The sequence below is a fragment of the Canis lupus genome, chromosome 25 (genome assembly GCF_003254725.2).
Source record: "Canis lupus dingo isolate Sandy chromosome 25, ASM325472v2, whole genome shotgun sequence".
NCBI lineage: Eukaryota > Metazoa > Chordata > Mammalia > Carnivora > Canidae > Canis > Canis lupus.
Window position 1 is genome coordinate 3,800,275 of NC_064267.1, and position 26,376 is coordinate 3,826,650.

General features: G+C 40.3%; 1 protein-coding gene across 1 annotated transcript; it reads right to left on the bottom strand.

The window, feature by feature from the left end:
• Nucleotides 1-8,513: 8,513 nt before the first annotated feature.
• On the bottom strand, nucleotides 8,514-19,608 carry LOC112670174 (regulatory factor X associated protein). The gene is made up of 5 exons (XM_049101460.1): nucleotides 19,387-19,608; nucleotides 19,160-19,283; nucleotides 18,266-19,071; nucleotides 12,676-12,783; nucleotides 8,514-10,531 (listed from the first exon to the last, which is right to left on the bottom strand). Exons 1-5 carry the CDS (start codon nucleotides 19,606-19,608, stop codon nucleotides 10,421-10,423), a joined length of 1,371 nt encoding a protein of 456 aa, XP_048957417.1. The 3' UTR covers nucleotides 8,514-10,420.
• Between the last annotated feature and the right edge of the window lie 6,768 nt (nucleotides 19,609-26,376).

Below are 26,376 nucleotides of genomic sequence, written 5' to 3' on the forward strand. Positions count from 1 at the left end.
TACTGAAAGCACTCTCTCAAAAGCATCCTAAACTCCTTGTGCTCTTCTTCCATTAAATGAATCCAAGATCAAGCCTGCAATATATCTTTCCTATGATGGCTGGTTGAGCCCTATGAAATAGCGTCACATGACTGCAGAATGACATTACAGATTCCTGGTTTCCAGTATGCCAAATCTTTAATGCTGTTCAGTAATCCTTTTACCTACAGTATTAGGATATAGTTTGGCTAAATATAACGGAAACATAATAATCATGGCAGACCTGGGATATTCCATTTCTCTTTCAGGTAGTCCTCCAAAAACAAGGGGTTTCAGGCTAGGATGATAGCTCTGCTCCTCGAGGCCATCCAAGGACCTAGGCTCCTCCTACCTTGTTCCCTATTCCTAGTGAATTATCCTCATTTGGCTTACAGGTGATCTGCTGCTTTGTCCACACTCTAAACAGCAAGATAGGGGGAAGAGGAAAGTGGGCTGCCTGCTTTCTTTTACAGGGCACTAGCTAGAAGTTACACACATCACTTCTGCTTCTACCTCACTGGCCATAATTTACTCACGCGGTCTCAGTGAATTTCAAGGACAGCTAACAAATAGTCTTTTTTTTAAAAAAAAAAACACCACTTTAAAATTTGCCATACAGAGGAGGGGCAAGACGGCGGAAGAGGAGGGTCCCCAAATCACCTGTCTCCACCAAATTACCTAGAAAACCTTCCAATCATCCTGAAAATCTACGAATTCGGCCTGAGAATTAAAGAGAGACCAGCTGGAATGCTACAGTGAGAAGAGTTCGCGCTTCTATCAGGTAGGAAGACGGGGAAAAAGAAATAAAGAAACAAAGGGCTCCAAGGGGGAGGGGCCTGCGAGGAGCCGGGCTGAGGCCGGGGCGAGTGTCCCCAGGACAGGAGAGCCCCGTCCCGGAGACGCAGGAGCTGCACCGACCTTCCCGGGCGGAAAGGGGCTCGCGGGGAGGTGGAGCAGGACCCAGGAGGGCGGGGATGCCCTCGGGCTCCCGGGGACACTAACAGACACCTGCGCCCCGGGAGAGTGCGCCGAGCTTCCTAAGGGCTGCAGCGCGCACGGCGGGACCGGAGCAGCTCGGGGGCTCGGGGGCGGCTCCGCGGAGGGGGCTGCGGGGCTGGAGCGCGAATCCAACAGCGCAGGCCCCGGAGCACAGGGCGCCGGGACACAGCCCAGGATCCGGCCTACCCCCGGGACAGGCAGAGGCCGGGAGGGCCCAGGACAGCGAGGACGCTCCTGCCCGGATCTGAGCAGATCAGCGGCCCCGCCCCGGAGCCTCCAGGCCCTGCAGACCGAGAGCTCCGGAGCTACTGCGGGGGCTGAATCCAGGGCTCCAGAGCTGGCCCCGCCACTGGGGCTGTTCCTCCTGCGGCCTCACGGGGTAAACAACCCCACTGAGCCCTGCACCAGGCAGGGGCACAGCAGCTCCCCCAAGTGCTAACACCTGAAAATCAGCACAGCAGGCCCCTCCCCCAGAAGACCAGCTAGACTGACAACTTCCAGGAGAAGCCAAGGGACTTAAAGTACACAGGATCAGAAGATACTCCCCCGTGGTTCTTTTTTTGTTTTGTTTTGTTTTGTTTTGCTATTTGATTTTCCTTCCCCCACCCCTTTTTCTCCTTTCTTTCTTTTCCTTTCTCTTTTTTTTTGTTTTTTTTCTTCCTTTTTTTTCTCTTTCTCTTTTCTTTCCTTCTTTCTCTCCTCTTTCTCCTTTTCCCAATACAACTTGCTTTTGGCCACTCTGCACTGAGCAAAATGACTAGAAGGAAAACCTCACCTCAAAAGAAAGAATCAGAAACAGTCCTCTCTCCCACAGAGTTACAAAATCTGGATTACAATTCAATGTCAGAAAGCCAATTCAGAAGCACCATTATACAGCTACTGGTGGCTCTAGAAAAAAGCATAAAGGACTCAAGAGACTTCATGACTGCAGAATTTAGAGCTAATCAGGCAGAAATTAAAAATCAATTGAATGAGATGCAATCCAAACTGGAAGTCCTAACGACGAGGGTTAACAAGGTTGAAGAACGAGTGAGTGACATGGAAGACAAGTTGATGGCAAAGAGGAAAACTGAGGAAAAAAGACAAACAATTAAAAGACCATGAAGATAGATTAAGGGAAATAAACGACAGCCTGAGGAAGAAAAACCTACGCTTAATTGGGGTTCCTGATGGCGCCGAAAGGGCCAGAGGGCCAGAATATGTATTTGAACAAATCATAGCTGAAAACTTTCCTAATCTGGGAAGGGAAACAGGCATTCAGATCCAGGAAATAGAGAGATCCGCCCCCCCCCCTAAAATCAATAAAAACCGTTGAACACCTCGACATTTAATAGTGAAGCTTGCAAATTCCAAAGATAAAGAGAAGATCCTTAAAGCAACAAGAGACAAGAAATCCCTGACTTTTATGGGGAGGAGTATTAGGGTAACAGCAGACCTCTCCACAGAGACCTGACAGGCCAGAAAGGGCTGGCAGGATATATCCAGGGTCCTAAATGAGAAGAACATGCAACCAAGAATACTTTATCCAGCAAGGCTCTCATTCAAAATGGAAGGAGAGATAAAGAGCTACCAAGACAGGCAGCAACTAAAAGAATATGTGACCTCCAAACCAGCTCTGCAAGAAATTTTAAGGGGGCCTCTTAAAATTCCCCTTTAAGAAGAAGTTCAGTGGAACAGTCCACAAAAACAAGGACTGAATAGATATCATGATGACACTAAACTCATATCTCTCAATAGTAACTCTGAATGTGAACGGGCTTAATGACCCCATCAAAAGGCGCAGGGTTTCAGACTGGATAAAAAAGCAGGACCCATCTATTTGCTGTCTACAAGAGACTCATTTGAGACAGAAGGACACCTACAGCCTGAAAATAAAAGGTTGGAGAACCATTTACCATTCGAATGCTCCTCAAAAGAAAGCAGGGGTAGCCATCCTTATATCAGATAAACTAAAATTTACCCCAAAGACTGTAGTGAGAGATGAAGAGGGACACTATATCATACTTAAAGGATCTATTCAACAAGAGGACTTAACAATCCTCAATATATATGCCCCGAATGTGGGAGCTGCCAAATATATAAATCAATTATTAACCAAAGTGAAGAAATACTTAGATAATAATACACTTATACTTGGTGACTACAATCTAGCTCTTTCTATACTCGATAGGTCTTCTAAGCACAACATCTCCAAAGAAACGAGAGCTTTAAATGATACACTGGACCAGATGGATTTCACAGATATCTACAGAACTTTACATCCAAACTCAACTGAATACACATTCTTCTCAAGTGCACATGGAACTTTCTCCAGAATAGACCACATATTGGGTCACAAATCGGGTCTGAACCGATACCAAAAGATTGGGATCGTCCCCTGCATATTCTCAGACCATAATGCCTTGAAATTAGAACTAAATCACAACAAGAAGTTTGGAAGGACCTCAAACACGTGGAGGTTAAGGACCATCCTGCTAAAAGATGAAAGGGTCAACCAGGAAATTAAGGAAGAATTGAAAAGATTCATGGAAACTAATGAGAATGAAGATACAACCGTTCAAAATCTTTGGGATGCAGCAAAAGCAGTCCTAAGGGGGAAATACATCGCAATACAAGCATCCATTCAAAAACTGGAAAGAACTCAAATACAAAAGCTAACCTTACACATAAAGGAGCTAGAGAAAAAACAGCAAATAGATCCTACACCCAAGAGAAGAAGGGAGTTGTTAAAGATTCGAGCAGAACTCAACGAAATTGAGACCAGAAGAACTGTGAAACAGATCAACAGAACCAGGAGTTGGTTCTTTGAAAGAATTAATAAGATAGATAAACCATTAGCCAGCCTTATTAAAAAGAAGAGAGAGAAGACTCAAATTAATAAAATCATGAATGAGAAAGGAGAGATCACTACCAACACCAAGGAAATACAAACGATTTTAAAAACATATTATGAACAGCTATACGCCAATAAATTAGGCAATCTAGGAGAAATGGACGCATTCCCGGAAAGCCACAAACTACCAAAACTGGAACAGGAAGAAATAGAAAACCTGAACAGGCCAATAACCAGGGAGGAAATTGAAGCAGTCATCAAAAACCTCCCAAGACACAAGAGTCCAGGGCCAGATGGCTTCCCAGGGGAATTCTATCAAACGTTTAAAGAAGAAACCATACCTATTCTCCTAAAGCTGTTTGGAAAGATAGAAAGAGATGGAGTACTTCCAAATTCGTTCTATGAGGCCAGCATCACCTTAATTCCAAAACCAAAGACCCCACCAAAAAGGAGAATTACAGACCAATATCCCTGATGAACATGGATGCAAAAATTCTCAACAAGATACTGGCCAATAGGATCCAACAGTACATTAAGAAAATTATTTACCAAGACCAAGTAGGATTTATCCCTGGGACACAAGGCTGGTTCAACACCCGTAAAACAATCAATGTGATTCATCATATCAGCAAGAGAAAAACCAAGAACCATATGATCCTCTCATTAGATGCAGAGAAAGCATTTGACAAAATACAGCATCCATTCCTGATCAAAACTCTTCAGAGTGTAGGGATAGAGGGAACATTCCTCGACATCTTAAAAGCCATCTACGAAAAGCCCACAGCAAATATCATTCTCAATGGGAAAGCACTGGGAGCCTTTCCCCTAAGATCAGGAACAAGACAGGGATGTCCACTCTCACCACTGCTATTCAACATAGTACTGGAAGTCCTAGCCTTAGCAATCAGACAACAAAAAGACATTAAAGGCATTCAAATTGGCAAAGAAGAAGTCAAACTCTCCCTCTTCACCGATGACATGATACTCTACATAGAAAACCCAAAAGTCTCCACCCCAAGATTGCTAGAACTCATACAGCAATTCGGTAGTGTGGCAGGATACAAAATCAATGCCCAGAAATCAGTGGCATTTCTATACACTAACAATGAGACTGAAGAAAGAGAAATTAAGGAGTCAGTCCCATTTACAATTGCACCCAAAAGCATAAGATACCTAGGAATAAACCTAACCAAAGAGGTAAAGGATCTATACCCTCAAAACTATAGAACACTTCTGAAAGAAATTGAGGAAGACACAAAGAGATGGAAAAATATTCCATGCTCATGGATTGGAAGAATTAATATTGTGAAAATGTCAATGTTACCCAGGGCAATATACACGTTTAATGCAATCCCTATCAAAATACCATGGACTTTCTTCAGAGAGTTAGAACAAATCATCTTAAGATTTGTGTGGAATCAGAAAAGACCCCGAATAGCCAGGGGAATTTTAAAAAAGAAAACCATATCTGGGGGCATCACAATGCCAGATTTCAGGTTGTACTACAAAGCTGTGGTCATCAAGACAGTGTGGTACTGGCACAAAAACAGACACATAGATCAGTGGAACAGAATAGAGAACCCAGAAGTGGACCCTGAACTTTATGGTCAACTAATATTCGATAAAGGAGGAAAGACTATCCATTGGAAGAAAGACAGTCTCTTCAATAAATGGTGCTGGGAAAATTGGACATCCACATGCAGAAGAATGAAACTAGACCACTCTCTTTCACCAGACACAAAGATAAACTCAAAATGGATGAAAGATCTAAATGTGAGACAAGATTCCATCAAAATCCTAGAGGAGAACACAGGCAACACCCTTTTTGAACTCGGACACAGTAACTTCTTGCAAGATACATCCACGAAGGCAAAAGAAACAAAAGCAAAAATGAACTATTGGGACTTCATCAAGATAAGAAGCTTTTGCACAGCAAAGGATACAGTCAACAAAACTAAAAGACAACCTACAGAATGGGAGAAGATATTTGCAAATGTACATATCAGATAAAGGGCTAGTATCCAAGATCTATAAAGAACTTATTAAACTCAACACCAAAGAAACAAACAATCCAATCATGAAATGGGCAAAAGACATGAAGAGAAATCTCACAGAGGAAGACATAGACATGGCCAAGATGCATATGAGAAAATGCTCTGCATCACTTGCCATCAGGGTAATACAAATCAAAACCACAATGAGATCCCACCTCACACCAGTGAGAATGGGGCAAATTAACAAGGCAGGAAACAACAAATGTTGGAGAGGATGTGGAGAAAAGGGAACCTTCTTACACTGTTGGTGGGAATATGAACTGGTGCAGCCACTCTGGAAAACTGTGTGGAGGTTCCTCAAAGAGTTAAAAATAGACCTGCCTTACGACCCAGCAATTGCACTGCTGGGGATTTACCCCAAAGATACACATGCGGTGAAACGCTGGGACACCTGCACCCCGATGTTTATAGCAGCAATGGCCACGATAGCCAAACTGTGGAAGGAGCCTCGGTGTCCAACAAAAGATGAATGGATAAAGAAGATGTGGTTTATGTATACAATGGAATATTACTCAGCTATTAGAAATGACAAATACCCACCATTTGCTTCAACGTGGATGGAACTGGAGGGTATTATGCTGAGTGAAGTAAGTCAGTCGGAGAAGGACAAACATTATATGTTCTCATTCATTTGGGGAATATAAATAATAGTGAAAGGGAATATAAGGGAAGGGAGAAGAAATGTGTGGGAAATATCAGAAAGGGAGACAGAACGTAAAGACTGCTAATTCTGGGAAACGAACTAGGGGTGGTAGAAGGGGAGGAGGGCGGGGGGTGGGAGTGAATGGGTGATGGGCACTGGGGGTTATTCTGTATGTTAGTAAATTGAACACCAATAAAAAATAAATTAAAAAAAAGAATCAAATAAAAATGAAGATATGAAAACCTTTCAAAAAAAATTTGCCATACAAAATATATACTGGAAAATGTAAAAATCACACAGATATATAGATATATAAAATGTTTAGCTTGCTGAACTTTCATTAACAGAATACACATGCATACCTGGCATCTAGGACAAGAAGAATACTAGAAACCCCAGAAGCCTCTTCATGCCTCCTCCTGGTCCCTGTCTCCTCCTGGGCCCTGACCCCTCCTAAGGCTATCCATGCCTGCATTCTGACAGTAAGCTTCACTTGCATTTGTACTTTACATAAATGGAATCATCCACACATCGTTTGTGTCTGGATTCTTTGGTATGGTATTATGTGAGAATCAGCTATGTTGTTGTGTGGCTGCTATATTCCCAACACAAAATTCTATTAGTATGAAAGAAAGGAAAAACAGGTATCAGGGGATTATTAGCAGGCTACTAGTTATTAGCCATCTCTCTCATTGACTTCAATGTATATTCCTAATTTTCCCCTTTTTCCTAAAGCTTTCCCCACTCCACCTTGGCAGTTGACTTCTGACTTTGTTGGAAAATGGGAGCTGTGAATTCCTTTATGCTCTTATTGCTACAAATATACCACATCTATATTTATAATATCTCCTTTCCTTTAGCCTCAAATGAACTAGCACAGCATTCCTTCTGCTATATTCTGTTAACACGGTCACAGGGCCTGCCCACATTCAAGGGGGTAGAAAATAAAATCCGATTCTTATTGGGCCATATCACGTAAGAGCATGTGGAGTGGGAGACCTAGTGGTAGCCATCTTTAGGAAGTACAGTCTATACCACACCTAGCTTGAAAGCATTTGTACAGATTTTAAAACTCTAAGAATTATATACAGAACTATGGGAGGTAACAAATTTTTGTTTTACACCATTGTTAAAGCAGCAAGAACTATATAGCTAGGTATATCGGTTACCTACTCTCAAGAATGCTGCAAAACCAATGACCCCCAAACACTGTGGCTTACAATCGTAAATATTTATTATTCCTTACAAGTCCTCAGGGCAGCTGGGTGGTTCTGCAAATCTGGGCTAGATATGGTTGATCTGGGCTGAGATCAAACTGCATCTACTGTCAGGTGGCAGATTAGTTGGGGGACAGCTAGTCTAGCACAGCCTCACTCACATGTCTGGCTCTTTACCACGGCAGCTCAGTAGGTTTCTAAAAGATCAAGTGGAAGTGTTCAAAATCTTTGGAAATCTACTCAAAGCTGGCATGTATTATTTCTTCCACATTCTATTGGCTAAACCTACTCACAAGGCCAGTCCTTCAGATTTAAACGGTAGATGAATAAAGTCAACTTCTTGGTGGGAGAAGTGGCAAAGTCATTTTGCACAAGTCTGGAGTATAGGAAGGGTAAGTAATTAGAGACATACTGCAATAAATCTACCCAAAATAAGTAAAAACTGTACTGCTTTAAAGATCTATCTGTAAGCATATACAGAGATAAGGATTTATGTACACATAAATTCAATCGCTCTTGTATTAATTCAGCATTCCCTGGCCTACTACTGTCCCTTCTTTCCTAACCCTCCTATTCTATTTGAAGGATAAGCTTATTTTTTTTTGCCACTATAAAAGTTAACTTACACTGTAGGGATTCAATTAAGCTCCAACACTAGAACTAAGAGAATAGTTAATAACAAGTGTAAATGAATTCCTCTGCACCCAGGATGAAAAAAACTAAAGAACAGAATAAGTGAATCAGACAACTTAAAGGTCTACAACTAGATTTTAATGAATAATTTTGGTGAAATCTGTGTTTTTGCACATATATACAGACACAAAACACACATAAAAAATAAATAGAGGGCAGCCTGGTGGCTCAGCAGTTTAGTGCCACCTTCAGTCCAGGGCCTGATCCTGGACCCTGGGATCGAGTCCCACGTCAGGTTCCCTTTGTGGGGCCTGCTTCTCCCTATGCCTGTGTCTCTGCCTCTCTCTCTGTGTGTGTGTGTGTGTGTGTCTCATGGATAAATAAATAAAAATCTATAAATAAATAAATAAATAAATAAATAAATAAATAAATAAATAAATTTTTAATATACATTTTAGGGCTTTAAATCTAAGAAACCAACACACTTTTGCACAAACTTAAAAAACATAAATTATCTAACATTGGAAATGCTTTTTTAAAAAAGATTTTATTTATTTACCCATGAGAAACAGAGAGGTAGCAACACAGGCAGAGGGAGAAGCAGGCTCCATGCAGGGAGCCCGACGTGGGATCATGCCCTGGGCCGAAGGCAGCGCTAAACCGCTGAGCCACCCAGGCTGCCCGGAAATACTCTCTTGACATTTGATTTTTGACTCTTATTGATAGGTTTGCCTTTTAAAAGTTTTCCTAGGAGACAATGCAAGAAAAAAGTATCTATCCAGATGACCCATCATTCTTTGAACATTACTTCAGGAATAACATGGTCTTAAATTAGCTCAATTTTGAAAGCTCCTGAAAAAATGCGGGAGTGTTATTCTTACTTTGAAAAGGAAATGAGTTTTAAAAAATGGTTTTCGTCTTGACATTGGTAGAATGAGATACATCTATACCTGTTCACAAATTCAACAAGTCTGCTTTAAAAGAGTAACACAAGTAGTTAACATGAAGCGAGAAGCCAACTTTAGGAGAGAGGCTTTCATTCCAGTGTACTTATTAAACTCCTCTCCTAGGTTTTACCAGCACATCTCTGGGAAAGAAATACACATCCTAATTTCACAGATAACTAACAATGATCATTTTCCTTATATATTTAAAATACACTTACCTCTTTGACAGCTCCAGTCTTAACTGTGAAGAAAAAGTTATTTCAAGAACCCAATTCTAGGTACCCCAACTACATTTTATTACCACAAGTAGTATCACAACTATCAGTAGGGTTTTTTTGTATATTTTTTATTGGAGTTCAATTTGCCAACATATAGCATAATACCCAGTGCTCATCCTGTCAAGTGCCCCCTCAGTGCCCATCACCCAGTCACCCCATCCCCCCGCCCACCTGCCTTTCTACCACCCCTTGTTCGTTTCCTAGAGTTAGGAGTGTCTCATGTTCTGTCACCCTCACTGATATTTCCCACTCATTTTCAAACTATCAGTGTTTCTTAAGAGGAGGATTACTGGCATTGTGCGTGAGATAATCATTAGTTGTGAACGGTCATTCCAGACATGGTAGGACATTTAGGATTCCTGATCCATTCACTAAAAACTAGGAGTTTCAAGGTCACTGTGACTACCAAAAACATATCCATCCTTTCTGACTGCCCTTAATAAGAACCACTGAACTAATGATCAAAGATTAATATGTACTAATTTTGTGACTTCCACAGAAAGTAACTGCTTCATTACCTTCAGTAACAATGACTGAAGTGAAACACTATGCTTATAAAAACAAGTGTAATTAAATGTTACTTTGGAAAGATAGGCTGTTTCTTCAAATTCATGGCAATATGGAAGGATTAGATGCACAAAGTGCAATACTTATTTATCCCCAAATGCACACATACATTTATAGGAAAACGACTGTTTATGCTTTACTAGAATATCTTATCCCATTTATCTTTAGTATAAAAATATGTCCATCTACTATACAAAATAAAAAACATGTGAATCTTCTTGATAAATTCTTTCACACTGATGTTCCTGGAAACTGCTGCTGTCTTTGCTCCAAAACTTGCTGATTTAATAGTTGTTGCTGTTTCTGTAAAAATTGCACCACTTCTGGACTTCTTAGTAATGACTTGAAAAGAAGAAAGAAAATATACTTATTAACATCATTCTTAAGGCTTAGATTGTCTTCATGCTATAAAATTACTCTGCTAGGTCTCTCTACCAAGGCACAATATGCTTATAAAACAAATTGTGCCTGAAATGAACTCACACTTGCACCCAATGCACTGTATTAAACTGCAAGCTAATGATAATAAAATTTGATGTCATACATCAAATACTAAAACCTAAGAGTAATGGGTAAAGCCTAATCTTATCAGTGACTCTGTATACAAAGGAAATGCTTTATATGTGATGCCAGCATATATATTATCTATGAAGCATAAGAGCAAACAGCCAAAAATAGCACTGGCCCAGGATTACAGCAAAGAAAAACAAGGTTATGAAAAGGGGCCACTTGTGAAAATGGCAGTTAGATGACAGTTTGGAGACCCATTTAAGGATTCAATTTCACTGACTTAGCCTATTAAGTCTTTCTGAAGAAATTAAAGAGTGTGTGTGTGTGTGTGTGTGTGTGTGTATGGGTATACAGGTATTAATAAAAGCAGTATTAGCATATCACAAAAATTTCAGAAAAGACAGAATGATCTAAAAAATATAGTTTTGTACACCTACCATTTTTAAATATAGTCATATAACAAATATAACAGACTGTGATTAATATGCTTTTACTATAATAAAATACTTATATATATTGATGAGGAAAAGAAAATTTGGTTCCCCAAAATTAAAAAAGATAAACCGAGCAAGGTGGAAAAACTATCATTAAACACTGATTTAAAAATTTAACATTACAGCACAGTACATTTTTTAGTTACTTGTTTTGTTTAAAACTTATAGTCACCTATACTTCAATAAAAAAGTTATTTGTAAAGATGTACCAATATTCTATTAAGTAAAAGTGTGATAGTATACTCAGCTAGTTGTTTCAACTATTTCTATTTGTGATAATTACATTTCTGGCATCATCTTTATGCTTAACTTTATCCATATACAGGATTTATTTCCTGCTGAGCTAAAGGGATGACCATTTTAGAGACTCCTGATAACACCTGCTTTCTAGAAGTCTGATATGAATGTACAATACCATCAACAGTGTCCATTTCATGAAGACCCTAACATCACTGTTTGCGATCATTTAAATAATTTTCATTTGTGGTATTGTTTATTGTGATTTTTACTGACACTGAATACCTTTTTATATCATTTAATGAGAGCATTTCTGCTTTTTTTCTGTATATATTTTTTGCAATGTATTGAAGCCAAAAATTTTTTATCAATTTATATGAATATTTTTTGTAAGCTAAAAATGTCAACCATATTAACCATAGTGTCTTATATGTGTTGCAAATATTTTTCCTGTATGCTATATTGGAGTTTGTATTTTCACCACCATTTTTGACTACAGTATTCATTTCTTTATAATTTCGTCTATTTCTTTCAAGCTAGAAAAAGTTTTAAGATTAAGTCTCAATTCTATTTTTTTATTTTAAAATCTTTATCAGGAATTTAGTTTGATGTATAGTGATATGGCTAAATTCTTTTTTGTCTTTAAATTATTACCCAATTATTTCCATATTTATTGAAAAAAATCTCTCCTTTTCTGATTGAATTCTGATGCCTTCTAGCAAATTTCTAATAGAGATCTTTATCAAATGTTGGTCTCATTCTACTTCCATACCACTAAAGCATTATTCCATAAACCACAGAATTCAGAACAAAGTCTGTTTTAAAACTCCATCTTGGGGATCCCTGGGTGGCACAGCTGTTTGGCGCCTGCCTTTGGCCCAGGGCGCGATCCTGGAGACCCGGGATTGAATCCCACATCAGGCTCCCGGTGCATGGAGCCTGCTTCTCCCTCTACCTATGTCTCTGCCTCTCTCTCTCTCTCGTGACTATCATAAATAAATAAAAATTAAAAAAAAAAACAAAAAACTCCATCTTGCTCAAATATTCAAGGTTTAGTCAATGAAGATATAGGAATAAAGGTGTTTCTGCTCATATAGTTTTGAGAAAGCATTAGGAGATTCCAGTGTGTACTAGCAGAGGAACAATTCTTCTGATGACCAGTTTAACAAGTTTTAAAATCCCAAAAACCTAAATAATTCTAACAACTTTTGTTAATAAATTTGTAAGTACTTTACAGATACTCACCAGTCTTTTTTGATTTAACACTTGTTCTAAAAGAGTAGGTCTTGCAGGACGATCCCCAAAGGTTCCTGTTCTTTGTTTAACAATGGAGAGTATGTTATCTGTACTTTCCTGGAATAAATCATAAAAATGTAAATAAGATTAACAGTCAACATAATAATCCATGACTGTACACTTTTAATGATGTAATGAATGGGTCCTCAGCTTCTCTTCCTTCTTGCCCGGTCCCTGTAAAACTTTGGGAAAATCCCTCACTAAGTCATAGATAAAATGTTGGCAATTAATCTTACAGAATACTCCTCACTCCATCTCCCTCCACTATTTCCAACCACAGATCTCCAGTCTCTTGAAGGTCTCAAAATCAATAGATTTTGAGGCAAAAGTGGGAGGACCAAAGAGTTATTTGTGAGCCATTTTCAGTACCACTAAAAATGCCAGGTGGAAACTGAACATTCCCTTCTGATAAAGCTATCCAGGCCAAAACAAAGTTTGCCTGCCTTTGGATGGAATACATAAACTCAAAGGCAATTTACATATTGCTAGAGACACTGATAATTTTTCTGTCCAGTTAAGGACAATTAAATGGGGTGGGGGGGGCAGTAAAATAGTAAAGAAACACGATACAAAGCTTTCAAAATTTGGAAGTCATTAGGAAAAAAATGACAAACTGGATTTGAAAAGACTGGAAAGCACTGGTACAAATAATCTCCTGCCACTAGTATAGACAAAATAGCCAAGTCCTAAAATGAAAACCATTCTCTGAAGACATGCTTACCCAAACAAAATCAGCAGCCCTAATTATTGTATCCCGCTACTTGACAGAATTTTAAATACTTACAGTTTTCCTGGCATAACTAAATACTGTAGTTAATGGAGATATTCTGATTCTTATAAAACCATAAAATACTGACCACATCCAAAAATTCTGACTAAACAAGTCTAAAACTGGGGATCCCTGGGTGGCTCAGCGGTTTGGCGCCTGCCTTTGGCCCAGGGCGTGATCCTTGAGTCCTGGGATTGAGTCCCGCGTCAGGCTCCTGGCTCCTGTGTCTCTGCCTCTCTCTCTCTCTCTGTGTCTATCATAAATAAATAAATAAATAAATAAATAAATAAATAAATAAATAAATAAACAAACAAACAAACAAACATCTAAACAAGTCTAAAACTATAAGTGTTTTACCATCAAGCAATTCCATACGTAAATTTATTCTTCTCCCTTTGCTCTTCATTTAGGTGGTTACTGAAGCTCTGTTCTTCTCTTGACCTCTCTCGACTGGCCTCTAAGTTCTACTTTCTCTCTTTTAGTCTGGGAAGTTTATCATTCTGATAACCAGATAAAAACAAAAATAATTTCTTCCTCTCTCTCCACTGGATTAACTATGTGTGGCAGTTTCATTTTTATGTGGAGAAGAAATGGAATCATGAAACTGACTTGATGGCAGAGTACCCTATATTCTTACAACCTCAAAGCATGATGTAGCTTCACAATATTAATGTCACAAAATCACAGAAATAACCTTGAGTCAGCTAGTCCAAATTTCTACAATGTTGGGATTCTCTTTTCAAAAATTTTCAACACTTTTTGTCCTAAGGAGCTCACCAACTTTTGAGGCATCCCATTTAGTTTTAAATAACTCCAACATTTGGGTAGACTGAACTGGTGATTTTCACCTAAAAGTACTAGTTACATAGAACTATGCAAAATAAACCTACTGCTTCTTCCAAATGATAGCCTTTTAGATATTTAAGGATAATGATCACTCTCCTAAGTCTATTCTTCTAACCCCAGTTCCTTTATGTGTCTCTTCTATAACATAAATTTTACATGCATGGACTAAATGTCATATATATTTGTTCCTTATTAAACTTGATTTATGTAAATGACTTTAAAACCTTAATTTCTAATCTTGCTTTTCACACTACAGAAGATCCCTATCACCACTTATCAGTCTTACTACAATAATCTCCTAAAGAACCTATAAATATATAGGCCTTGACTTTAATCTACCCTATTAGAGTAGATCCCCTGTTACTTCCTAATTAGAAACTTCATTTGAAGACTCCAAACCCAAATCTCATGGTCTGGCATTCAATACTATACAAAAACTAGCCTCAAATTCTCTTTCCAAATTTATTTTTCATGAGTTTTCCACATAAATATTCTGCTTTAGTTAGAATGGTCTCCTTGCTTCTTCCCAAAAGTGTCTTCTGTATTCCCACTTCCCTTTCTTTACTAAGAGGTGTATCTCTTTCATCTATCAAAATTTGAGGGGAGCGGGATCCCTGGGTGGCGCAGCGGTTTAGCACCTGCCTTAGGCCCAGGGCGCGATCCTGGAGACCTAGGATCAAATCCCACGTCGGGCTCCCGGTGCATGGAGCCTGCTTCTCCCTCTGCCTGTGTCTCTGCCTCTCTCTCTCTCTGTGTGACTATCATAAATAAATAAAAATTAAAAAAAAAAATTTGAGGGAAGCAATATAGTATAGAGCGAAGGATCTAGAATCAGATTGCTTGGGTTTGAATACCTGCTGGCCATATGACCTAGGCCAAGTTACTTAATCTCTGTACCTTAGTTTCCATAAAATATAGCACCTAGGGACACCTGGGTGGCTCAGTGGCTGAGCGTCTGCCTTTGGCTCAGGTCATGATCCTGGGGTCCAGGGATTTAAGTCCTGCGGGAAGCCTGCTTCTCCCTCTGCCTATGTCTCTACCTGTCTCTCTGTGTATTTCATGAATAAATAAATAAAATCTTTTAAAAAAGAGAAAAAAATATATAGCATCTATGTAGCATTGCTAAAGGGTATGAGACTCCATTTATAGCTTAGCACAGTGCCTGGCACGTAAGAAACTTAGCTGATTAAGCATAAACTATTAGCCACCCTTTCTGGTGTACACTGAGTTATATTTTCTCTGCAGCCTTTCCAGAGTATCCCAGCCTATAATGATCTATCCTCTCCACTATTAAAGTAATACTACATAGTTGGCCCTTATTAACTATCCTGATGGTCTCTGCTGGTTATTGTGTTTACAACCCAGTTCAACAAAGACTTATAGCTCTTGACATCTCTTCAGAACTGGTAGAGTGTCCCATAACATAAGACAAATGGTATAGCAGGGTATTAATTTTTGCTTATAGCAGTTACTTTTCTTTCCTAAAAAAAAACTCATATAAATTATTTTAGAATAGGAAAATTATTAGGGTTCTTTTTGTGGGAGGTGGTGAGGGAGACTTAATTCAGTATCTATTTGCCTTTAATACATTTTCCTCAAACAGTAGATGTAAAAGCTGGATAGTTAGAAGGAGAAGGTAGCTATAAATAAAATACTTCTTTCTTGAAAAGAAGTGCATTATCTTTTCTTTCTGTGAAGAATTCTGAAGTGAATTTGGAATGTGTAGAGGGCAAACAATGGCCCTTACTAAGTCTGTAGTAAGTGAAATGCTTATTTCCATAATTACGTGTAATCCAAGATTTGCTAAAATATATTTTACAAGGATGTGGATACAGGTTTTAAACCTAAGATCCACAGGGGTCCTGAACTCTATAATGTGTATGCAAAATTAAGTGCCTACCTATGTGTATTTTTCTGGGAAAAGGGTCCATTAGGTTTCATCAGATTCTCAAATAAGTCATTTTACCCTAAACAGATTAAGACTCAATGGGATGAAAAGGAAAGAGATGTCACTCGGACTCTAATCAGTGGGAACTGTGACATACTGATGACTATAGATTTTAAAAATCTTTAGAACATCACATTTATAAACTATTCCAAAGTCTAAAATTTTAGCAATGTGGCAGCTGTTCAAGTCTAGCAAAAACTAAGAAATTTAAAGAGTTTGAAAATACATCGTAGGATAGCTATCAGTTTAAAAAATTTTCTGGATCATTTTTAACAAAATTAAATATTTTAATGAAAATGTACTGAGGAACTATAGCTTTTATTAAAAGGAGGAAAGCACACAGGATGAAATACCTGCTTATCTATAACTTCTAAGTATACCACTAATAATGACAATAATAGTGGCTAAGGTTTACTGACTTTTACTTTCTGTTAGATACTGTGTGAACCCTCAATGTGAAATATCCGATGCAATGTTATGAACCACATACCATTTTAATACCCATTTTACAGACGAAGCTGAGCTTAAGAGTTTAATAGCCTGTTCAAGGTCACACAACCAGCAAATGATAGAATGGAGATTTCTGGAACTAATAAGGTTTATTTCAAACAACCATGTTGCAAATGCCAAAAGAGTTTTAACCCTTATCGAGTAGAAGCAATCCAATGTCAGACCTGTTCAAAGTCTTGTTCCTGTCCTCAAAAGAAAAGACATAATTGATCTAAGGAGGCCTCATCGACAGGATCTGTGCGGTCGCTGCAAAGACAAGAGATTCTCCTGTGGCAATACTTACAGCTTTAAATACATCATGTGACAGGCAGTATGAATTGTGCAGGACACCCAAATTCTCCTTGTAACTTTGCTCTGACTTGGCATTGGAAAATGGATTAGGTTTTTGTACTTTTTGTAGGTTGTATAACAATTGTACAATGTGAATAGAATAAAATAAATGCATGTAAACAAACAAAAAAAAAAGCAATGCTTTGTAAAGCATTGGCTTTAACCTTCAACATAGTTCAAATCAAACACTCCAAAAATCTTTCTGAGATTTACACCTCATTATTATTATTCCATTTTCTTTTCTAAGAGCACTAAGAAAAGATCTAGTAAGGGACAGAGACGACCTGGGTGGCTCAGTGGTTGAGTGTCTGCCTTTAGTTCAGGGCCTGATCCTGGAGTCCCGGAATCGAATCCCACATTGTGCTCCCTGCATGGAGGCTGTTTCTCTCTCTGCCTTTCTCTCTCTCTCTCTCTCTGTCCCTCTCTCTGTCTCTCGGGAATAAATAAATAAAATCTTAAAAAAAAAACTTAAAAGAAATAAAAATTCTGTAATTATTACCTTTAAAAAAAGGTGAGAATAGGGTACTAAGAACAAGGATACTGAGAACAAGGTATAAAGTACAGGGTACTAAGCATGGGAGTACTGAGAACACGTCTATTAAGTATAAGGCTACCGAGACCAGATTTACTGAGAACACAGTACAAAGAATAAGATTAACTGAGAACAGGACACCAAGAACAGAATACCAAGCACAGGGGTACTAGAACAGCTTGCTTAAGAATAGGGATACTGACAACAGGATGCTGTGAATAGGGTAATGAAATCAGAAAAGATCACCTTCTCCAAAGTACGATTTCATCGAGGTTCCTGTCTCTTTGCTCCTTTAACGATGAACCAGATCAATCACTTACTATCTCTCCTTCCAGCCCATATCCCAGATGTTTGAAATGCCGGAGCTGCTGATGTGTCACATCATTTCCGCGGACATCTATTCATCTATCACAAGGATGCAACAGAACTGCTAAGGCTTTTGCACATGTCTGTATAAACTTTAATTTAGGACAAGTACTCACTCACTCTCAGCCACAAGTCCAGCTACAGCAACCCGGCCCATCTGGGGCGGCGGCTAAGAGTGGAGTTTCTTCTAACCACCTCCCACTCCCCCAAGCCCAAGGCCCCGGCTAAGGTCTGATACCTCCAGTCTGACGTTTCCTGTGCTGCCGGCCTGGGCGGCCCCACTGCAGTTCAGGGCCTGGTCACTTTTCTTCTTTTTGTACTTGTCCTTGTACATCTTGTTGCGGTGTTTCTTGCACATCCAAGGCTTGCGCTGCTTGGCCACCTGGCTCGTGGTCTCGCTGCAACCCTCGAAGGTGCAGGTCTTGCTCGTGCTGCCCCCGCCGCCGCCCCGTCGCCGGGCTCCGCCGCTGCCACCCTCGCCCCCGGAGTGGGTCTCCTCGTCCTCCAGGTCCTCCAAACTAGCCGTGCTCTCGCCTCCCCCCGGGGCGTCAGAAGCGTCCAGCAGGTCGGCCTCGTCGTCCCCCGCCTCCTCCTCGCCGGCCCCCGCCACCTCGCACAGGTACCGAATGGGCTTGCCCGCCCCGGCGCCGTCCCCCAGGGCCGGAGCCCGCCTCGGGACGCCCTCGGCCGCGGAGTCGTCCTGCCCGCCGCAGGGGTGCATCACCAGGAGGGCGAACTGCGAGGCGGCGGCCGGGACAGGGGCCGGAGCCAGGGCCTGGCCCGGAGCAGGGGCGGGGGCGGGGGCGGGGGTGGGGGCCCCGGGGCGGAGCGCGCCGCAGGCTGCGCCCGGCCCCGCACCGTCGACGACACCCTGCACCTCCGTGCTGCTGACACCTTGCGGGGTCCACGACCCCAGCCCCTCAGCACCCGCAGGGCCCAACGGCTCTCCGCACCCCAGAGTCCGCGCAAGCCGGCGGGAAACAGGTCGGCTCCGCGGGGCAGCCCCGACTGCGCCTGCGCCTGCGCCTGGGCCTGGGCCTGCGCCTGCGCGGGAGCGTTCCCACGCCAGGGGCCTTTCTGGGAACGCGGCGTCTCTGACGGGCGGGGCTCAGTCCCCCGCGCAGGAACTGACTGCGCAAGCGCGGCGCTGGCGGCGGCGGCGGCGGGTTGGTCGGCGCCGCAGCGGCCGCGCTGCCCGCTGTGTGTGGACGCGAAGCTCCTGGGCGCCCGGTAAGACGGCGCTTTTTTGCTGCAACCTATTGTGTTTAAAAAGTTTCAGAACACTTGTGAGCTGGAACTCCACGGTGCAGAGTTTGTTCCTGAGCGATTTCATGTCTGTGGCGTTCGGACGCTACTGACCATCGTTCGCCCCACGCTGCCTGGAGTCGGGAATGCGAAGCTGGGGTGTGGTGGGCGGTGTCCCAACCCGGGGCTCGGGGCATCAGTCCAGGACGGCAGAGGCGGCCCGTTTGAAAATGGGATAGCGGAGAAGGACACTTGGGGCCCAAGTTCAATTTGTGTTGAGATCCGACATGATTTGTTCCTGATAAATTTGTTTTTTCTCTTGACATTTACTGTCATTTGCTATGACTGCTAGGGTAGGTCTTTTAATGACGTTTTCATTCATAGCAGTGAAAATGCGTGAAAGGCAACCGTGGATGACAAATGTTAAAAAAGAGAACAATAAATGATCTGTCATTTTTGCCAGTTGTTGCCCACTTGCTGGTTGCTAAATCTTAAATTAGCCAAATCTCACGGGGGGGAAATGATCCTGACAGGTCTTGAACGAAACTGTCAAGGGGTTGTGCTCCTTCCATTTATCCCTTGCTCCTTGCCTCGTCGGGTTTTGCACTCCACCTTTTGCCAAGGAAAGCGATGACTATCCAACCAATGATAAGTGCGCGCACATTAAGGCGTTTAGATGCTGATGTGTGAGTAGATCAGCAGCTGCATTTCCAAGAGAGGTATGGCGGGTAGAAGAAAGTGTGGACTTAGACAGACCTGGGTGGCACTGCCCTGTGTGACCAGGTCTAGTTAGTGACAGCCTCTGAGCTTTGGCTTTCTCAGTGGTGACAGGGTCAGGCAGTGGTGTGCTAGACCAAATCGATGAGAACCAGTTGTTAAAATATCAGGAATTTAATGAGCCGGAAGTTAAACACTGTCATTATTAAAAATTAAATTACATAAACAAATTATTTTTAAAAGCTTAAAATCTCAAAACTCATCACTTTTTTTTTTTTTAAGATTTTATTTGTTCATGAGAGACACAGAGAGGCAGAGACACAGGCAGAGGGAGAAGCAGGCTGCCTGCAGGGAGCCGGATGTGGGACTCGGTTGCGGAACTCGGGGATCACGCCCTGAGCCCTGAGCCCTGAGCCCTGAGCCCTGAGCGGAAGGCAGACGCTCCACGGCTGAGCCACCCCGGGATCCCAAATCTAGTGATGCGACACTGTGCATCTCGTCCCAACTCTGCATTCAGGGATGTCACATTGGTTGCTTGAAACTACCTATGGTTAAGAGTATTTGGTACTATCGAAACTGTCAAATGATGCACAAAGCAGAACTTAACTCCCTGTCGAGTGTCTTCAGACTTAAAGTGATAGTGAAAATGTTAATGAAGATTCAACTTAAAATGTTTGATGTCTGTGGCTGTCACATTGTCAGTAGCCTCCCAAAATTAAGGAAATATTCTTTCAGTATTTAGAAACTATTATGTTTTCAGCAAAGAAGTTGCTTATTACATCATTGAAGAATAAGTTCTGGAACACATCATCATTGTTTCACTTTTGTTTTACTCATATAAGCAAAAATATCAGCCAACATTCATCTCAGAACTACACTCTGTCAGTAATGTGAACAACTTCTTTGCTGTATTGGATAAAAATCAAGCATTTATTTATAGTTTGAATTCATGACACTGCTGTGGTGAAATAATTATAAAAACTGATAGTGGATTTTGCAAGAAGTAGCAAGTCACACTGAAGTGTGGGTGTATGGAATTTACAATAAAGAGCCTTGTGATTTTTATCATTTGTAAAACATACGCTAAACATTTTTCTATCAGTTAACTCCTTTTAAAAATTTTACAAAGCGTATCACTGAGGGCAGTTTTATTTAAATCGTAGTATAAATTCCTGTTATGGTATTCAATAAATGACAGCAGGTTTTTTTTTAATTTTATTGAGATAATTTACGTATCATAAACCCAACCCATGGTAAGCATGCAACTTAATGATATGGGCCAGCAGGGACCAATTGACTCCTGCACTGCTTTAATCGTCCATTCTCAGTGTTAATATAACTTAACTCTGATTTAGGCTTCTTCCTTTGCTTAAGAAAATGATTTATGGTGATGGGTATTAAGGAGGGCATTTGTGATGAGCACTGGGTGTTATATGTAAGTGATGAATCACTAAATTTTACACCTCACACTAATATTACCCTATTTGATAGCCAACTAGAATAAGCAAAAGGCTTATTAAGACCATATTTATATTTCCTGTATCTATCAGTCCATAGATAAATGCATGACCATAGCAAAAAACAGACTATGCTTAGACTTCTCGATACATTGTGTGCATTTTGTTTAGGAGAGCTAGGAGATAACCTCCTTTGAAAAAAGACTTCAGGGATCCCTGGGTAGCGCAGCGGTTTAGCGCCTGCCTTTGGCCCAGGGTGCTATCCTGGAGACCCGGGATCGAGTCCCACGTTGGGCTCCCAGTGCATGGAGCCTGCTTCTCCCTCTGCCTGTGTCTCTGCCTCTGTCTCTCTCTCTCTCTCTCTCTCTGTGTGTGACTATCATAAATAAATAAAAATTAAAAAAAAAGAAAGAAAAAGGACTTCAAAGAGTTGCTGGGTATGTAATACTTTGATATTTATGTTAGGAGTGTAAGAGTAGAGGACTTTTAGGAGAGGAAATATCCTGTTAGTGCCTGATGTTTTGACTTTAGTCAGAGGTTACATGCCTATGTATTTGATCTTTCATACCCTAAATCATCCTTGAATCTAGCCTAACACAAATGTCACAAAATATATTACCTAAATATTAGTAAAATACAGAAGAGCAGGGGAATCTCTACAAGATGACCTCCTCTAGGGGCACCTGGGTGGCTCAATGATCAGTGGTTGAGCATCTGCCTTCGGCTCAGGTTGTGATTCTGGAATCCTGCCATTGAGCCCCCCATCGTGTTCTGTCTCTCAAATAAATAAATAAAATCTTCTTTTTTAAAAAAAAGATGACCTCCTCTGGTTCTTTAAACAGAGAGTTCTTCTATCACCATATGATGTATATTCATAGCATTTGTGATGTTATCAGATATACTACCAAACTGAGTCCTCATTTGAACATAAACAGGGAAACATTTAAAAAACTATTTCTAAGTGATTCAGTTAAGTTTGGTCCCAGGAAGAATAATGAGAGGCAGCACTTGACTATATGAACATAGAGCTGGCAACTGGACCCATCTAGTATGGCGGTAAAAGTCTGGGTTCCATTGAAAAACAGGTTATCTTCTCATCCTGCTTGAGCTGTGTGTGGAGACAGGGAGAACATGAAAAACTCCTGGGGGCTTCATGATTTAGTTTAAATTATACAACTAAATTGTTTTTGTAATCAGGATTTTTTAAGATTAACTGAAATAAGACATTATACCCCATCAATTTATAGAAGCATTACTTTTTCCAAAAGTGTGAATGGGTTACTTTATCAATGGTCCATCTTAGTAGATAATTTTTAGACAAAACAAACAAACATCATGCTAATGACAGATTAAAGAGACAAACTCTGGTAGCACAATGTATGAAGTAACATTTGTTCTGAGACACCTCAGTCTGATGGCCTTAAGCTCTGTTTTGGCATCAGCCTTAGCATGACAGCTTCACCAAGGGAATATCAGGTGATTTGAAAGGACACATGAAAGAGAATAGGAAGCCAGGGAAAGACTCACAATCGTATGATACATAAAACATGTATTTCACCTATTGATGTACTTATTGTTGGTTGTACTGCTAGGTTTATGCCTAAAAACACAGCATTCTGGTAAATTCTACTTTGTACAGTTCCCATAAAAAATGGGGGGAAATACATGTTATATTTATAATTGCATATGCCATATTCATAACAGGAGAGAACTTCTGTTTGACTAGCTATTGATAGAAGCCAAATCTTGGGCTTATGATATTACAGGTTTGCTGACTAGAATAATTTTCCACTTGGTGGAAAATTGCTGCACTTGGAATAATTTTCCAATTGGTACCTGGATCCATACATTTCAAACCCTTTTTGTCTTCCAGTGTCTCATGTTAGGAGCCATAGGACACATTTGTCACATCATTATTGTGACTCGACCTCTGATCCTACACTTTCTTGTCTTGGTGCCCAAAGAGTCAGTAGGAACATTCCTGAAAACTCTACTACATGAAGAGTTACGAGAGAAAGTGAGTTAGCAATCCCTTAACTATGAACCACATAAATATATCCCACTAAACCCAAATTAATTGTATTACAACTCAACTTCCCCCAATCAGATCCCCACATGCCTAGAGCCTATTCAATACCACCCAGCAAAAGAAGAAATGTGACAGGAGGGAAGTCCAAGTAGAAAAAGACAGGGGTCTCAATTAGGATTAAATCACTTACTTCTGCAAATTTTACAAAAACATATGCCCATGTGAACACATTGCTGCTCCACTCCCAGCCTTTGACAGGAAGAAAGAGAAATACAGAGCTTAATCATCATCGTTTGTGTGTAAATCCACCTCAATTCATAAGTACTTTGTCCAGATAAGAGGTGAACTGGAGGCTTTGCCTCTCAGAGAAGAAATGTTTTATTTAAGGACCCACTTGGGAGGATCGGGTTTGGAATTATCTTAGGGAGAGGATTACCTGTTATCCAAGCATTTGAAAACATGGTTGTGCTGGCTCCTCATCAATGGAGCTCATCTTTATATTTTCTTTTTTTCTTTATGAAATCCCTTTAAAATTTCTTTTTAATAAACCCCAAAAGAATATTATTCCTAAATTAGCAGGAGACTGTGAGAACTAGCCTGTCTCATATGTTTACTATAAGTATTAAAAAATAAAAGATTCTGGCACTTAATAAGTGCTCAATTAAGGATAACAGCAGGCTAAGCAGTTTGTTAAATGAGCTGAATTGTAGGATTTGGAAAGTACTTACATATTCTGCTGCCGTTTTTAAACCTCATGTATCTGCTTTCTTTTCCACCCCTGGACAATGTTTTGGGAATATCCCATTGTTTTCTGTTCACTTTCACAGATTAATGAACAGTCTCATTTTCAGATTTTAACCCCAGATAAAGTATAATATCAAAACTTCATTTCTCCCACCCTCCACTTTCTTCCCTATTTATAATTGCTATTTCTGACCCCTCCAAGTCAGGCATAGGGATAAGGGGAGCTTTTGAAGAACAAAAGCTTATGTGGCAGGTGTTATTGTAATCCACAGGTAGAGTCCTTCATGTGATAGAGGCGCTAATGCTGGCCTTATTTCTGGTGGGTGCTTTAGTGAGTTCTGTTCTCCTGATTTTGGTGATATCATTTCTGTAGCATCTTTCTGCTAACAGATCGGTATACCTCAAAACACAGGACATGGTCCTTTCAGGATAACTCAAGGTCAGCTACCTTGATGGATGGAAGAGCACTGGTTCTTGTTCCTACCTTTTCACTGTGTTATGAAGACAGCTTCAGCCACTTTTAAGGAAGATTCAGTTAACAATCCTTGTTATCCCCTGAACTCTAGGGTATATGTTCAATTTCTCTGAAATATTCTAAGCTCAGAACATTCATCTTGAAAGATGCAACGGGAAAACACACAGTTCACGTGCAACTCCCTTCCAAAAATCCTCTTCAATCCTTTTCATTCTTGTCATACTCTTAAATTCTCTTACATGCAAAGGGAGGATGACAGTCGGGAATGGGTTTCAGATTACAGAACCAGCTTGGAACCACATTGATATCCTGGCGCCTATGTGTGAGCACTTAACACCTGTTGTTCTCATCTTTGGAGGCTCGGCAGGAACTGTGAGACAACAGGAAGGAAAGTCGTTGTAATTTTGGAAATCCTATCTTGTGCCACTTAGATTGTTCATATATTTTTTTATGGTCTACTATTATAAAGCAGTAGGCAATGAATACATTGATTCCAAGAGAAAAGCTGAGAATATGAATCCATCTAGCATATAAAAGGATTGGTCTTCGGATACCCAAGCCAAAACACTGACTCACAGACCTGGTTTCAGTCTAAATATAACTCTAATGTTCCTGCAAGGTAAGGGAAACTTCTTTATCCTGTGGATCAGAGGTTCTGCCTTCAAAATTCTAGGGGACTTTATGTGACAAGTAGGGTACTGAAAACCAATCTTGCATTCTGTTGGAACTTTGTATGGGGCCAGTCTTCAAACTAGGCAAATGTCACAGCCTCTTGGTGAGGGAAGGCCAGATAACAGAGACAAACAGGTAGGCAGCATTAGTATGTTTATGGATGATGAATGGCTGGTGTCCAATCTTGGGAAATTATATTTTATTTTTTAAATTTTAGTTTCACTGTAATTAACATACAGCATTGTATTACTTTCAGCAGTACAATATACTGATTCAGCAATTCTATATATTGCTCAGTGCTCATCACAATGAGTGTACTCTTAATCCCCTTCATTTATTTTGCCCATCTCCCCACACCTTCCCTCTGGTCTCGATCAGTTTGTTCTTTATATTTAAGAGTTGGGTTTTTTTTGGTTTGTTTCTTTTTTATTTCATTTTTTTGTTTATTAAATTCCACATATGAATGAAATCATATGATATTTGTCTTTCTCTTACTGCCTTATTTCATTAGCATCCTACCTTCTAGCTCCATCCATGTTGTTGCAAATGGCAAGATTTCATTCTTTTTATGGCTACATAATATTACATTGTATATATGTGCCACCTCTTCTTTATCTATTCATATATTGATGGACACCTGAATTACTTCCATAATTTGGCTATTGTAAATAATGCTACAATAAACATGAGTCATATGTCTTTTCAGATAGGGTTTTCATATTCTTTGGGTGAATACCCAGTAGGGGGATTACTGGATCATATGGTAGTTCTATTTTTAATTTTTTGAGGAATTCCATACTGTTTTCCACCGTGGCTGCACCATTTTGCATTCCCACCAACAGTGCAATGCAAGAGGATTCTTTTTTTTCTCCACATCCTTGTTAACATTCTTTCTTGTGTTTCTTATTTTAGCCATTCTGACTGGTATGAGGTAATGTCTCACTGTGGTTTTGATTTGCATTTCCTGGTGATGACTGATGTTGAGCATCTTTTCATATGTCTGTTGGCCA

Excerpts from the sequence above, each read along its gene's own strand:
- LOC112670174 (XM_049101460.1), bottom strand. The coding sequence starts at position 19,608 with ATGACAGTAAATGTCAAGAGAAAAAACAAATTTATCAGGAACAAATCA. Across the intron at positions 19,072-19,159 it reads GCCAGCGCCGCGCTTGCGCA|GCGCAGGCCCAGGCCCAGGC; the intron begins GTCAGTTCCTGC and ends GCTCCCGCGCAG. Across the intron at positions 10,532-12,675 it reads TGTTAAATCAAAAAAGACTG|TCATTACTAAGAAGTCCAGA; the intron begins GTGAGTATCTGT and ends CTTCTTTTCAAG.